Raw genomic sequence first — 15,640 nt, forward strand, 5'->3', positions numbered from 1 at the left:
TCTTTGTCCTCAGGGAGGATTGTATGAGATGGTACAGCAGTGCAGCTATCGGCCAGTTCTGCTTCTCTGTCCGGTGACCAACCCCCTGGCCTAGGGGACACTGCACTGGGAGTTCCCCACTGCAGAGGTGCCAGTGGATGGGACCAACGTCTCCCTCTTTTAAAGTTTCATTTTTATAAATTTTAATTGAAGTATAGTTAGTATACAATATGTTAGAAGTGTACAACATAGTGAATCAAAACTTTTACATATTATACTCCATTTACAGCTATTATAAAATACTATGTGGTGCTGTTATAGCAAGTGCCACCAATGGCCACTGCTGCCCCACCTGGACCACACACACCCCAGACCCCCAGGTCACCTCTGCATCCCTAGACGCTCTGTTCCCAGGTCCTGGCTGTCCTGGACCCAGTGCCAGGCTGTGGTGTGGATTGAGTAGGCCGGGCGTTCGCTCACAGCGGGGATTGTGGCGAGGTGGCTGTTGCTAGGGCAGACCTCTCTGCCCTGTCTGTTGACAGGCCAGCACCCGTGTACTCCTCATGAGTGGAGTCTAGGCTCTGCCAGCAATCTGTCGGTCCCACTGGTTCTCCAGGCAGCCACAAGGGCTTGTCCCTTCTGGAACGTCCAGTCTGTGGCTCCACCTGCTCACTCCCCAGGACGAGTGTCCACTCGTGTGATCAGATTTCCTTCTCAGTCCCCTCCCAGGGTCACAGGTGCTCACCCAGTGCTTTTCTTCCCATCCTACCTGATTCTGTGGAATCTTTCCGTGCCCTTGGTTGCACAGGAACCCTCCCAGTTTCCGGATGGTATTCTGAGAGACTTGTTGCACATGCAGATGTGTTTTTGGTGTGTTTGTGGGGGGAGGTGGGCTCCACGTCCTCATACTCAGCCATTTAGTTCAGGCTCCGACTCAGATCTTTATTCCAACCATTCTAACAATCAGCTCAACATGTGTGTACCCATGTCTCTCCCCTTCTCTCCATGGCAGACCCTTCTTTCTCCCCTAAACCCACCATCTAAGCTTCAGCGACCTTGGTACAGAAGATTGCGACAAAACCCATTCTAGGAAGCACCGAGTTACCTTATGCCTCTCCTCCAGCCCGGGAGGAGCCCTCAGCTTCTCTCCAGGGACCTGAACAGCTTATCTTTGTCCACAAAACCTGGGCTTTCAGGCGCTCTGATACTGACGTGTGACCGTGGCCAAGTCACTCTTCTTTCACTGTGCCTCTTACCTGCCCACCGAGCCCCATTCAGAGATAGCACCTGGGGCAGCTGATAGACAGTAAAATTTTGTCCCTGCAGCTGGGTCCACCCCCTGATGTCAGCACCAGGCCCACAGCGACGTGAACACGACGTGCTAGCAGAGCCAGGTAGGCTGCAGGGAACACCCTCTGTGTGGAAAACCTGGGCCAGGGATGCTGCCATTGATACCTGCCAGGCCAGGAACCTTCAGGGTGTGGGGACAGCTACCACCCATGTCCTTGTGCCCCCCTGCACCCTGACTCCTGGCATCCAGGTGTAGAGCAGCAGATAGAAGCAGGGGTAGGTAACTGTGTGAACCTTGGTTTTGATGCCACGGAGGTGCCCCCTAAATAGCAGAAGGAACCTTCACCATCACCCTTACCCTCTGCCAGCCCATCAGTGCTTTCACGTCTTGTTTCAGCCTCAGGGCCTCACTCCAAGCCTTGGCCTATTCTGACAGGCAGCATTTGAGCCAGGCTTTACTCCAGCCCCAGCCCCCACACCAAGCCTGGGCAAGGCCAGGGCCCATGGGACACCAGTTTCTGAGAAGTCCAGAACTGCTGGTGAGTCCCTCAGCTCCTAGGACTTACTCCGCAAGGAACCCTGCCTCCAGCAGAGGCCTTCTTCCCACTTCCTCTCTCTCCCAGGAAAGCAGAGGCCAAATGAATGCAATATCAGTTGTTCTTTTTATTTTCCATAGCTTGCCTGCCGCAGTTCACCTCTTCACAGCCACCACAGGCTACAGGAGGGAAACCCCACCCCCCTCAATCTGCCCCTTCTCCAGCCTTGCCCTTCTCAATTAGAACAATGTTTTGTAACTTGCATTCTGCAGCCTGAAGTGCTCAGGTTGGGGGAGAAACTTGGTTAAAGATGTTTAAGAGACGCTGGACTCTTTGCTCCGTCCCTGTGAGTTTGCAATGCACATTAGCATATTAAAGGCTCTGAGAAGTCCTGCAATTTGCAGAGCTGTGTAACTTGAGTGAACCTGTGTGGTTAGTTGCCCAGTCATGTCTGACTCTTTGTGACCCCATGGACTCTAGCCTGCCAGGCTCCTCTCTATGGGATTCTCCAGGCAAGAATACTGGAGTGGGTTGCCATGCCCTCCTCCAGGGGATCTTCCCAGCCCAAGGATTGAACCCAGGTCTCCCACATTGCAGGTGGATTCTTTACCGTCTGAGCCAACAGCAGAGCTGTGTAACTTGAGTAAACTTAGAGTTTCCCAAATTACTTGGCCACCCCTTCTTTTCTCGGTTGTGACCATTCACATCCAGAGCTGTCCCCAAGGCTCCTGGATAATGAATGTGTTTGCATAGGTCTGGAGAAGCAGAGTCACATCTGAACACCTAGAAGGAGAAATGGATGAAGCCCAGATCGAGGGGAATGAAGAAAGTGGTCTGGGTTGATGGAGGAAACTTCTGTTCCCATGAGTTGACCTTTCCTACACGCTAGCCCCCCAGGGCTGGGGGACCTCAGGCAAGGCCACTGGATCTTGTGATCGCAGTGTGCTCTCTGCTAACGCTTGGAAAGAAGCTGCTTTGAGAATCTTTCACAGATGGGGAGCGAGGTGTATGTGAAGGCATTTAATCAAAATGCTTATACAGAGACGGGATTGTTACTGTCTCCAGATGACCCAACGCTTCCTGAGAAGAATCTTGAATCCACAGGTGGTCAGGCCTGGACAGGCCTGCCGAGGTTAGTTACTCCAGCTACCCCTCTGCGCTGATGGGGAGGCTGAGGGCTAGGGTCTACAGGCCTGGGGTCGGGCTGCTAGAAGGGGCTGAGTGGAGAGCAGGACTGAGAGACTGGACAGGGCAGGGCAGACAGAGCAAGGAGAAAGGCCACGTCTCATACACGGCCTCCTAGATTTCAGGGAGGGAGACAGTACGCTCTGATGACAGATGAGCCCCAGGCCTGGCTCTGGGTCCCTCTCCCCGCCTCGGTTTCCTCATCTGCACGGGGATGAGGTTCCAGCTCTCGCTGTTGAGGGTACTTAGATCCACTAGGGGGCACCCGAGTCCTGATGGTGCTGAGGCTGAGGGAGCAGGAGGGTGGCGGGTGAACCCTGCCTGGTCCAGGAGGAGTAGCTCTGGCCTTAGCCCTTGGATGGACCAGACTCTGGGCCTGGCGCTGGTGGCGTGCCCGATGCTCTGCCCCGTGGGCAAGGGACTCCAGTGCCTCCCCACCTTGATTCACAGCGTGTTGTCCCCATCCTCCCCTGCTGACCCCCAGCCCCTGGTCTGACCTTCAGACAAGTCTAGAATGGAACAGTGTGTGACTCAAGGGCAGTCTGTTCAGTTGCCCTAACTGGTTTAGAGGCTGAGGAAAGGCCAGGCGGGGTGAGGTGGCTGGGGCAAGTTAGGTCACTGAGGAGCCGGCAGCAAAGCTGACAAGTTAGGACCAGGGGCGTGTTCCCTCTTGGTCGGATGCCCAGGGTGGCACGGTTGCCCCTGGGGAAAGCCTCAGCGCTCCCTGACCTCAACAGAGAGAAGGGTGGGGGTGGGGGAATAAAAGGGTTCCTCTCGCTTGTCCCCCGGCTCGAGGGAGGGAGCTGCTTGGGGCCTAGGCAGCCCCCAGGTGATTCTGTGTGGCCCAAGCCCCCAGGGCTCGCTGGGCACACACCCTGGCTCCCCGTCTCACTCCCGCCCTCATCCCCTCCTGGGAAAAGGACAAGCAACCCCTGCTGCCTCTCTACCAGGTCTTTAGAGGAAGCTGTGACCGCAGGCATCCTGGTGGCCCAGGCCCTATGTAGCCAGGAAGGAGACCTCGGTGGGGGTGACAGAGGCCAGGGAGAAGGCAGGGGCGGCATCAGTCCCGAGGAGCCGGTACAGCAGCTCCTCCTTCTCCTGCTGGAGCTGCCTCCGTGATTGCGACTCCTTCTCCAGGGCCTCACGGGCAAGAAGCAGGTCCTCTGAGAGCTGCCTGTGGACACACAGCCAGCACTGCCTGAGGGGACCGCCTCTCGGGGCCTCCAGCAACTGCAAAGACCAGCCCATTCCTCTAGGAAGCCTGCCCGGTGGCCCCACTTGAAAAGGCAACTCCAGCTGTTGACCAAGGTGGCCCTCAGCTTTGGGTTCAGATCTGCTCCACTACTAAGAAGTGTAATTCTGACCAGGTATTCACTCTGCGCAAATTTGCAAAATGGGAATGCTAACAGGACCGGCTCTTAGAGTCATTATAATGATTAGGATTAGATGAGATAATATGTTGTCAACAAATTACATCTGACACATGATCTCAGCTCTCATTGACCGACCCCTTACCACTGATTCATTCATTCTTTTGGCCTCTTGAACCCTAAGCTTCCTGTTCCTTCTTCCTGAACTGGGCTTTCCCATGGAGCCCACTCAGCTGGGATGGGGACAAACAGATATTAATCAGTCCTGCTACTTCTGTTTCCGGGCAGAGCTGGTCCCTTGGGATTCCTGACCCCCAAGCAAAGAGGAGCCAACCTCCTCCCCCAGACAGGCTTGGACCTCCTGGAGACTCTCCCAACCGGAGATTCACAAAAAGTAAGCGGTGGGGAGGGGAGGAGCAGGGCGTGGGAGCAGCTACCTTGACACAACCATCTGGTTGCAGCCTCGGGCGTGGAGGTCCTCGTTCTCTTGCTGTAGGGTGGTGATCTTCTCCTCCAACAGCAGATTTTTTTCTTTCTGTAACAGATCAGAGTGAGCTCAGAAAGCCCCCGGCACAACTTGTGCTATCACCTCCCTCTTATCCGTGGCCACCCAAAACACTGATTCACTCTAGACCAAATGTTACATTTCATGAGGCAGTAAGATTACTTGGAACAACACAACTAAGGCGTGAACACAGGACTGCCAACTTTTCACTTCGCCAGATGAGTATTAAAAAAAGAAGACAGCCACTACCATCTAAAATCTCCGTCAGTTCCCAAGAGGAAAAAAATTTGTTTAGTTCTCCAAAAGACAGAAGTATAAAATGTATATAAATGTAAATGTATCTGTTATGCTATTTCACGAAAAGTGGTTGAACAAAATGGATATGGAACCACTGAAATGGTCTGGCTTAAAATTTAGGTTGTGTGGCACACAAGAGGCCAGGGAACTTCTTCCAGGACAATGTAACATAATCTGTTTGGATTCAATCCGAAGTCCCCCAAGGCCTTCCTTCTGGAGACAAGCCACTGGTGTCCCCAACACCCACCACTGCCCAGGCCCGTCCTTGCTGACTCTGGTTTCCTATATCTGTCTGATTTTTTTTCTTTTCCAGCATTGACTCCTTCCTCAACCCCTGCCTGACGTGACATCTGCCAGCCCCTCCTGGTTAGCCAGGATAGTTGCCCTGGTGTCACTCAAGTGACAGCAATACGCTAGTCAAAAGTACAGGACCAGCTGAGAAGGAGCCACTGCGGGGCCCAGACCAGCCCGTGACTCAAGGGCCAGCACGGGCGGCAGGTCAAAGCTGATACGGACCAGGCTGGGCCCCCCTCAGAGTATAATTAATACCTGCCCTCTGCACACACGACAGAGGAAATGCCCAGAAAGCGGAAGCGTGAGGCTGCCTCCCCCCAGGCCCCCTTCCCCATCCCTTCATTCCAGCCGCTGCCAGCCACGCACCACTGTCTCCATGAGGATCAGCCGCTTGTCCAGCTCATGGATTCGCTCATTCTTCATCTCGATGACAAAGTGTAAGCTCTCCAGCTCCTGTTCCCAGAACTGGCTGAGGCTCCCGTGCTCCTAGATAGGAACACAGAGGGACCTTAGACCAGCTGGAGCGGGGAGTGGGAGGGGGATGGGGAGAGTGGGCTACCTCCCGCCATCCCATTCTGCCCCCAACTGTGTTTGACAAGTCACCTCCCCTTCTCGGCCCGTGGCAAGTGCTTAATGTGCTGTATCTTACTCTCTTCCAACAGTGCGTGCTGCGCTCGCTCCATCACGGACGAGGAAACCATGGTTCACAGAGGTTAAGTTGCTTCTGCTAAGTGGTAGGTCTGCTCTTGGCACTTCATTCTGAGTCCAGAGCGTGAGCACTTGACCACCCATGTGCCTCTCTCTGATCTTTACATTCCCCCTCAGTGACACTGGGACACTGTTTCTTCCAGACCCTCATTAAGGTAAGAGCATCAGTTCTAGCCCCAACCTTGAGGAGGGACGGGCCTTTCCTGTTGCCCAGACCTGGACCTTCCTGCAGGCTGAAGGAGGACAGGCTGTGGGGACCGCCACCTACCTGGATGTGCTTCTTGTAGTCTCGGCTCAGGATGGACTCCTCTGCCCTCTTCATCTTGGCCTGGAAGGCCTCCAGCTGTGCAGTCAGTCTGTCAATGGTCTCCTGGAGGGGGGAGCAGGCAGGAGATGATGCAAGCCTGGCTCATAAGGCTGGAGGTGGACTTCTCCACCCCCCGGGGAGGGGTCAGCATTGGCTTCTTCAGTCTGTCTTTGCTCTGCCCAGCACTGCAGGCTTAAGCTACTTCAACCATTGTTCAAAACATACAGCCCCACCTCTCCATACCCTTGGGGACGATGTCAGGGTATTCTAGGCTGGTGGCAGACTGGCATTCAAAGTACATGCAAACCAGGCTCAGGGTCCTTGCCCTGTCTCTTGTCTCCCTGCTCTTTCTACATGCCTTCTCCTGCAGCCAACATCACATCACTCTTGCAGCTGCCAGGTACATACCTGTCTCCATACTGCTCCCCATCAAGGATTTTGCTCCACCTAAACTCTGTCCATCGCCTCTAGGATAGGGCACCCCCTTACTAGGGCTCACAGACTCCCATTGTTTGGTCCCTGCCTGTCTCTCTGGCCTCCACTGTGTCCCCCTCATGCTCTATACTCAGGCCTCCTGGACTTGTTTCAGTTTCACAGGCACTCTGTATTTTTCCCCCTTTCCTCCATGCATTTAAACACGTGTTTTTTGTTTGTTTGTTTGTTTTCTGCTAAGGCACTCTTCCTAGCCTTCTTCATCTGAAAAATTCCAACCCACCCTCAGATTCCAGCTTAGACCTCACCCTCTCTGGGAAATCCCTGACCAGTCAATCTGGGTCAGAGGCCTTCCTTCATGCTTCCATGGCTCTAATCACACCATGGCCCCAGGCCCACGACGTCTCCAAGATGCTCCCAACCATCCCTGAAAGAGGCCAACCCTCATCTCAGACCAAGACCTCCTGAGCTGACAGTAGGGTCGCCACATCACAGAGACTCACACAGCCCAACCTTTCTCACCTGCAGGGCCGCCTTGGCCTCCTGGAAGGAGTGGGTAAGGGCTTCCTTGTCCTGCTCATAGGAGGCCTGGAGGGCTGGAGTGAAAGGAGATGCAGTGAGCTCAGACCCCTGACACTTCACCCCACGAGGGCCAGAGAGCCCAGGTGACCCCTTGGGACCATAGGGGTCAGGAGTCTGAGAATGCTTTTATTCATCTTTCTATCTCATGGGCTTGGGGCTGAACCAGAACTATAGTAGATATTTAATAGAAGCTCATGGAAAGGGAAACAAATGAGATCCTGGGAAGATCTTGCATCCTGCCTCCTCTACAAAGTTCCTTTCGGAAAATTCCAACCTTGTCTCAATTGAAAGAAGACGAGAGGGAAATGACCAGTCACTGGGTGGGATGGGAAACAGGACAGAGAACAGGAAAGTGTAATATAGCCAAAAGCCCAGGTATGCAAGGGGCCTGTGTCATAGGGGCAGTGACCCAAGGAAGAGAATGCTCAGTAATATAAATATGATAGAGCTGTCAAAATTGATAAGGTCAGCTCTATAAAAACTATATAAATTGTTATAAAAACTAATTTAAAACTTTCTGATAAATTATGGGACAGATAAATTATCAAGACAGGTTTGGTTCCAAGTAAGATGGAGGAAGCACATGCCATCCAGTCTCCTGAATTTAGCTATAAAACCAGCACAGAATGAATGGCACAACTATTTTCAGACTCTGAACAGTAAATGGTGGCAGGCAGACTGGGCAAGAAGATCAGAATTCAAAGAGCTGCTCAACCAATGTACTTATTTAAACAAGACCCAGAATCTGATGTATTCAAATATTCCAAATGTTCAGAATGCAATACAAAATTGCTAAGCATATAAATCCAAAATTCCTCAGGTGACAAGTCTAAATACTCAGCACACAAAGAGGGAAAATCTCATCTGTCCTGAGAAAAGACGTTCAACAGATGCCAACACTGAGGTGCCACAGATTTCATTCTCCAGGGAATCTCCCTGACCTAGGAATCAAACCCAGGTCTCCTGCATTGCAGGCAGATTCTTTACTGACTGAGCTACAAGGGAAGCCCGTTGGAATTATGAAGGGACCTTAAGGAAACTGCTATAGCGCTCTGAAATAAAGGTTAATGTTTTTCCAAAGAATGAAAATCAGAAAGTGTAACCAAACATTAAAACCAGGAGGGAATTTTAGAACAAAAAAAAAATGAAGTAAAAACTCACTTGGTGGGGTCAATAGAGGAACAGAGATGACGTAAAAAAGAGTCTGTTGGTGATGAATTCTTTTAGTGTTTCTTCATCTAGAATGTCTCTATTTCACCTTCTTTCCTGAAGAACATTTTTTTTTCTGAAGATAGGATTCTTGATTTACAGTTCTTTTATTTTAGTAGTTTTAAAATGTTCTTATTCCTTCTAGCCTCCAAACATTCTAATGAGAAATCCACAATTCATTCAAACTTATTTCCTCTATGTAATGCACCATTTTTCTTTGGTTCTGTTCCAGATTTTTTTTTTGTCATTAGTTTAAAAAAAGAGATATGTTTGAGTGTGGATTTTGGTGGGCTTGCTTTGGGGTTCAATAAGCATCTTTCATCTGTAGGATTATTTTTTGCCAAATTTTGGAAGCATTCAACCATTCCTTCTTCAAATAGTTTTTCTTCACTGCATCCTTTCTGAGTCTTTGACACAAATGTCAGACATCCTAGGATTATTTTATGGATACCTGAGGCTCTGTCCATTTTTTCCCAATATTTGTTTGGCTTTTGTTCAGATTTATGGTAATTTCTATGGATCTTCAAAAGTTCACTAGCTCTTTTTAATACCTACAAGATACCTACATTAAATATGTCACAGGTAGGTTAAAAGTAAAAGAATGAAAAAGCAACATTTAAGAATAAGGAAGATTCTCAGGAATGAAGAAGTACATTACATCATGATAAAGGGGTCCATTCTCCAGGAAGACATAACAGCCTTAAATATCTATACAAGTATAGTCATTCTTCAAATTACATGAAGCAAAAAACCGACAGAACTGAAAGGAGAAACAGACAAATACACAATTACAGTTGAAGGCGTTAACATTCCTCAATATTCGATAGAAAACATAGGCAGACAATCAGTAAGAATATAGACCTGAACAATACTGCCAACTTGTTTTTAACTGATTAATTTATAAAGTACTCAACAGCAGAATACACATTCTTTCTGAGTACACATGAAGCATTCATAAGATAGACCACATCTTGAATCATAAAATAAGCTGTAACAAGTTAAGAAAGGAATGAACTATAAACTATGTTCTCTGACTGCAAAGGAATCAAACTGGATACCGGTAACAAAAAGAGAACTGGAAAATGTCCGAACACCTAGAAGGAAATACCCTTCTAAATTGTCAGTGAGCTAAAGAGGAAATCCTGAGGGAGATTAGAAGATATTTTGAACTGAACAAAAAATATAAAACATCAATTTCTAGGGTGCAGATAATGCAGTGCTTAGGGTGAAATTTTTAGCATTAAGGGCTTATGTTAGAAAAGAAAGTGAAAGTTGCTCAGTCACGTCCAACTCTCTGTAACCTCATGGACTATACAATCCATGGAATTCTCCAGGCCAGAATACTGGAGTGGGTAGCCTTTCCATTCTCCAGGGGATCTTCCCAACCCAGGGATCGAACCCAGGTCTCCTGCATTGCAGGCAGATTTTTAACCAGCTGAGCCACCAGGGAAGCCCATTGATGTTAAATTTGTACTTAAATACTGCCTGGAAAAGAAATGGCAGAAATGGCATGTCTTTTCTTGTGTTTATCTGGTATCTGTGTATCCTCCATGGTCAAATATCTGTTTAAATCTTTAGGTTTCTCTGAAAAATTCTACTGAATATTTTAAAATGATATAGTACAACTCTTTACAATCTCTTCCAGAGATAGAAGAGGAAGGGACATTTCCCAGCTCATTCCATGAGGCAAGCTTTGCCCTGATACTACAACCAGACAGATGGTACAAGAAAACTATAGACCAGTAGCCCTTATAAACACAGACAAAAATCTTCAATAAAATATTAGCAAATCAAGTTCAGCAACATATAAAAAGACCAAGAGAGGTTTTGTTAATGTAAGTCCAAAAACTTACATTAATGTAAGCTCAAATTAATGTAATCTACCATGTTAATAGTATAAAAAAGGGAAATCACATGATTATATGGATCATAGATATAAATGTAAAACTTAAAGCCATATAATTTTTGGAAGAAAAGAGAGAAGATCTTTGTTACCTAGAGTTCAGCAAAGAGTTCTTAGACATGACACCAACAGCATAATTGATAAAAGAAAAAATGACCTAGAATTTATTAAAATTAAAAGCTTTGCTTTGTGAAAACCATTAATGAGAGAATGAAAAAAAAAAAAACCCCACAAACAAACCTTAAATGCACACACACAGACTAGGAGAAAATATTTGTAAATACAAAGGACCTGTATCCAAAATATATAAAGATCTCTCAAAACCCAATAGTACGAACAAAACAAGCTAATTAGATACAAAGGACTTGAACAGACATTCTGCCAAAGAGGTTACACAGACAGCAAATAAACCCAAGAAAAGATGTTCAATATGATTAGTCATTATCGAGATGCAAACTATACCCACAGTGAGATGTCACTACCTATTTATTAAAGCAGCAAAAAAATAAAGTCTTGACAAGTGTTAATGAAAAGGAACAGTGGAATTTATTCATCACTGATGGGAATGTAAAATGATGGTCCCTTACTTAGGAAAGCAGTTTAGTCAGTTCTCACAAAGCTGAATATACATGTACCATGTGACCTATCCATCCCACTCCTAGATATTTACCCAGGAAACTTAAGAACACACAGAAACCTTACACGAATGTTGAGAAGAGCACTATTCATAATTACCTCAAGTTGGAAATGACCTGTCCCCACTTGGACAAGGGGATGAGTGAACAATGGATCACAATTCAGTCATGAAATAGAAGGCACTCCTGATATACCCAGCCACTTAGATGACTCTCAAATGCACCATGATGAGGGAAAGAAGCCAATGTTAAATATTATATTGTGTTATTTTGTTTCTGTAATGATCTTAAAAAGACAAAACCATGTGTGGAGAACAGATCAGTGTTTTCCAGGGGTTGGGGTGGGAGAGGATGTGGATACAAATGGGCAGCCTGAGAGAGTGTTTTGGGGGTGATGGGACTGTTTTATATTGGATTATGGTGGTGGCTGCTGAATCTATACATGCGTTAAAGTTTATGAAGCTACATTAGAAAGTCCATTTTAATGTATAATAACTAAAAAACAAAAATAGAAAATAAAAGACAATAAAGTGTCATCAAGCGTTAAAAAAAAAATCACTGGCCTCTCCCAGTCATACTTCCCCCGTGGTATATTTCTAGTCATTTATTTAATGTGCACTTTGTTGTCATTTAGTCACTAAGTTGTGCCTGACTCTTTTGCGACCCCATGGACTATAGCCCACCAGGCTCCTGTGTCTGTGGGATTTCCCAGGCAAGAATATTAGAGCGGGCCGCCATTTCCTTCTCCAGGGGAATCCTTCCAATCCAGGGATCAAACCACATCTCCCTCATTGGCAGGTGTGTTCTCTCCCACTGAGCCACCAGGCAAGCCTTAGGCAGCACCTAACAGGTGCCAAGCAATTGAAAAATAACTATGAAAGAATTCTGACTGTTGGGAAGAACTCAAGACAGGCAGTCCCTTCCCCTCTGGGTTTTTACAATAGGAAAACTGTCTTATTATCTTTATAACATTAAAACTAGTATCAAATCAGTGCTCTGCATGGAGAAGAAAGCTGTTTTACCATAACAGCTTTGAGAAGGAGGGAAGGATTTTAGAGACATAGATTCTGAAATGAGATTCAAGGTAAGTTTCAGAGATACTGTAGAAAGTGAACTAAGGTCAACCGATAGGCCCAGTTTCACAGGGTACATTGGTACCCTTCAAATTCCCAGGGCAAAGGCTTCAATACTATTTCAAAATGTTTTATGCTAATGTTGCAATATGTTTCAAGATTCTTAAAATTGTTCAGACCTCTGTTCTAGTTATTCCATTTCTGGAAATCTAAGGATATAATGTAAAACATGGGCACATCTTTAGGCAAAACACATTTAGTGCAGTATTACTTAAACAGTAGTTAAAAAATCTTTATGTCTAGACTCACAGGAAATAAGGAAAACCCTGTGTGCAGTGGTTTAGACTTTACAACATTTTAGCAGCAGAGGAATTTTACTTGCAAACATGTTTGACACAATGTTAAATAAAAAGAACAGTATATAAAATTTTACATATAAAAATAATCTTAACTGTGTTTTTAAAAGATAAAAAATTCTGGGAGAAAGTCATAAAAATACTGACGATGAAAAAAAAAATTGGTATCACTTTTTTGATGTCAATTTCAATGGCATCAAAAATCTAGATAACCTTCCCCAAAGAAGCTATACAAATAACCAACATGCACATGAAAAGATGCTCAGCAAAATTAGTCATTAGGGAAATACAAGTCAAAACCACAGTGAGATATCACTTTGCATTTACTAGGATGGCAATAATAAGAAGAACAACAATGACAGAAACTAACCAGTATTGGCAAGGATGTGGTACAACTGGAACTCTTGTGTATTGCTGTTGGAACTGAAAAACGGTACAGCTACTATGGAAAACAGTTTGGTGGATTCTCAAAAAGTTAAGCACAGCATTATCAAATGACCCAGCAGTTCTGCTCCTGGGGGTTACACCCAGGGGAACTGAAAGCAGATGATCAACCAGGTGCTTGTGCTGACGGCACGTGTTCACAGCCCATCCACCAGCAGATGAATGGATAAAAAGAGAGTGTGCGGTGCCTAGGCGATGGAATGTTATACACCACAAAAGGAATGGAATAATTTTTTAAATGGGCTTGGGGAAAGGAGTGGAGTGCCCATGCACACTGCAAAATGGATGAGCTTTATGCTGGGTGAAGGAAGCCAACTGTGGGGGTTGTGGGATTCCACTTACATGAGTGTCTGCAGTGGACAAAGTCATGAGACTCGGAGCAGATTGGTAGTTGCTGGGGGGCTGGAAGGGTGAGCGTGGGGTTGGGGACTGACTGCTTAGTGGGTATGGAGTTTGCTTTTAGGATGAGAGAGTTCTGGAAGGGTACAGTGGTGATGGTTTCAGGGGACTGTGACTAGACAAAATGTCACTAATGGTAAATTTTATGTTTATTTTGCCAAAATAAAAGATATATGTACTTAAACTTTGTCATACCAACTCTACTAGAATGTGTTTCTAATGATAAAATTATGAATGTGGCAAAGATTTTACAAAATGGGGTTCACTGTGTATCATTGATGTTATAAACAATGGTAAAAGTTTGAACTTGCTGAAATGCCTAACCCAAGGGGATAGTTAAAAGAACAAGGGAACACACTGGAATGCTATGTAGTTACTAAAAGTTGTGCTATAGGAGTTTAATGACAAGATGTTAATACAGTGCAAAGTGAAAAATCAATTTATCTCCTCCCCCCAAAGTAGGTGTGTGTATAGATGTATATTCTCAGTAAATACACACCAAAGAACTACAAGGGATCTATATCAAAGGGGTAGGAGTGACTAGTTTTGGGTGGAATTATACACAATTTTAATTTTCTCAGTAATAAAATAATAAATGCTAATAAATACTAAGTATCTTGCAAAATATCAGGGACTGTTCTAGATTCCTTCATCTGTCTGCCTGCCTGTCTATCTATCTATCCATCTGTAAATTAAATTGCTTGACTCTCTAAAAGACCCTATGAATAAGAGTTAACTGACTTCTTCAAGGTTACACAGGTGATAAGTGGTGAAGCTGGGATTCAAACCCTGAGACCATGGCTGCAGAGCCTGAGCTCCAACCATTACAAGACCATTTTTTTAATCCATACATTCTAAATTTTCTATGATAAGCATTATCACATATAAAAGGAAAGAAAGGTATTTGAAAAAAATAATCAACCTAAGCACAGAGTTGTTGTCATTGTGGGGAAGAAAAATGGGTATTTAAATATTCTCCTATTTGTCTAGGTTTTCCAAATTTCCTATAATGAATACAGATTGTTTTTTAAAATGGAAAGGAAAAACACCTCTCAACTAAGGTAAAACAAAGCATGGGGTCAAATATTATATGCCCAAAAGGACAAGTCTTAGGACCCTGCAGACTCCAGTCCTGAAGTGACAACTGCTTAGGCACCAGAGGTGGGTGGGAAGAGGGAATGGGAGTCCCACGTGAGCTTGGCAGGTGGAACGGAAGGAGTCTGGTCCACAGTCTTCCAAGTGCATCTCGTCCTTACCTCGCAGGGCCTCCGCATGCTCTTCCTCTAGGACTCTTTGCTGTTCATTCAGTTTCTCTTCAAGTTCTAGCTCCCTCTCCTTCTCCACCTGGGGGCAGAGGGTCCCAAGCAGAATGAGATTCAGTAGGTTCAGGGCAGCCTCACCTATCCACTCACCAACCCTGGAGCCTTTTGGAGGTTGGTGATCAGAGTCCCATCCACTGATGGATGCAAGGCCTTCAAGACATAGCTGATGTGACTGACTTCTCCCTCTTTAGGACTTAAGAGGGAGCTTCCAGAGATTTACCATGTGAAAAGAGATTTTGGAGTCTTCCAATCCTGATGCCATTGAAAGAAGAAAGCCCTTTGCCATGTTGGTGGTTCCCCACTTTTATTGAATAGAATAGATAAAACGAATTATATGCCCACAGTTACAAATATTTGTTCAGCAAATACAGGACTCTTTTCCGGGCAAAAGGAGTAAGAGATACTTGCAAAAACAATAAAACCAAAAGTTGGCCTTGCTCTGGAATTTAATGAGGTTAGTGGAGCAGGAGGAAAAGAAAGGGGTTGGGACTTACCTGCTGTGCCCATTTCTTCTTGTCCTCTTCATGTTGCTGGAGGATTCTGGTGATAGCCTTCTGGTGCTGCTCAGCCTCCTCAGATGCACATACATGGTCAGTTGTGGCTATAGGTGAGGGAAAAAAAAATCACAGAGTGAAGGTTGGGTCCAGGCCCAATGGAGAGGGCGTGGGAGGCTGGAACTACAGCGTGGGGAGTCTGGTCTCCCCCGCAAAAATGGTTTCAGTTGGGGGATCAACTTCAAGAGGCAGCTCCCTAAATCTCCCTGCCTTTGGAGACCCTCCTTCATGAAGTGGAGGAGCCAGAGGCCTCATTTTGC

General features: G+C 46.2%; 1 protein-coding gene across 1 annotated transcript in view; it reads right to left on the bottom strand.

Annotated features, from left to right (window-relative positions):
* Nucleotides 1-1,912: 1,912 nt before the first annotated feature.
* CCDC69 (coiled-coil domain containing 69) overlaps nucleotides 1,913-15,640 on the bottom strand; it is a 38,913-nt gene continuing 25,185 nt past the window's right edge. Inside the window, exons 4-10 of the mRNA XM_043913851.1 lie at nucleotides 15,321-15,427; nucleotides 14,761-14,848; nucleotides 7,426-7,499; nucleotides 6,433-6,534; nucleotides 5,823-5,942; nucleotides 4,798-4,895; nucleotides 1,913-4,164 (exon numbers count right to left, since the gene is read on the bottom strand). Of these exons, the coding sequence (XP_043769786.1) occupies nucleotides 3,987-4,164; nucleotides 4,798-4,895; nucleotides 5,823-5,942; nucleotides 6,433-6,534; nucleotides 7,426-7,499; nucleotides 14,761-14,848; nucleotides 15,321-15,427 (767 nt within the window). The 3' untranslated portion in view covers nucleotides 1,913-3,986. The remainder of the gene's footprint in view (nucleotides 4,165-4,797; nucleotides 4,896-5,822; nucleotides 5,943-6,432; nucleotides 6,535-7,425; nucleotides 7,500-14,760; nucleotides 14,849-15,320; nucleotides 15,428-15,640) is intronic.

This window comes from Cervus elaphus, chromosome 9 (assembly GCF_910594005.1).
Source record: "Cervus elaphus chromosome 9, mCerEla1.1, whole genome shotgun sequence".
Lineage (NCBI taxonomy): Eukaryota > Metazoa > Chordata > Mammalia > Artiodactyla > Cervidae > Cervus > Cervus elaphus.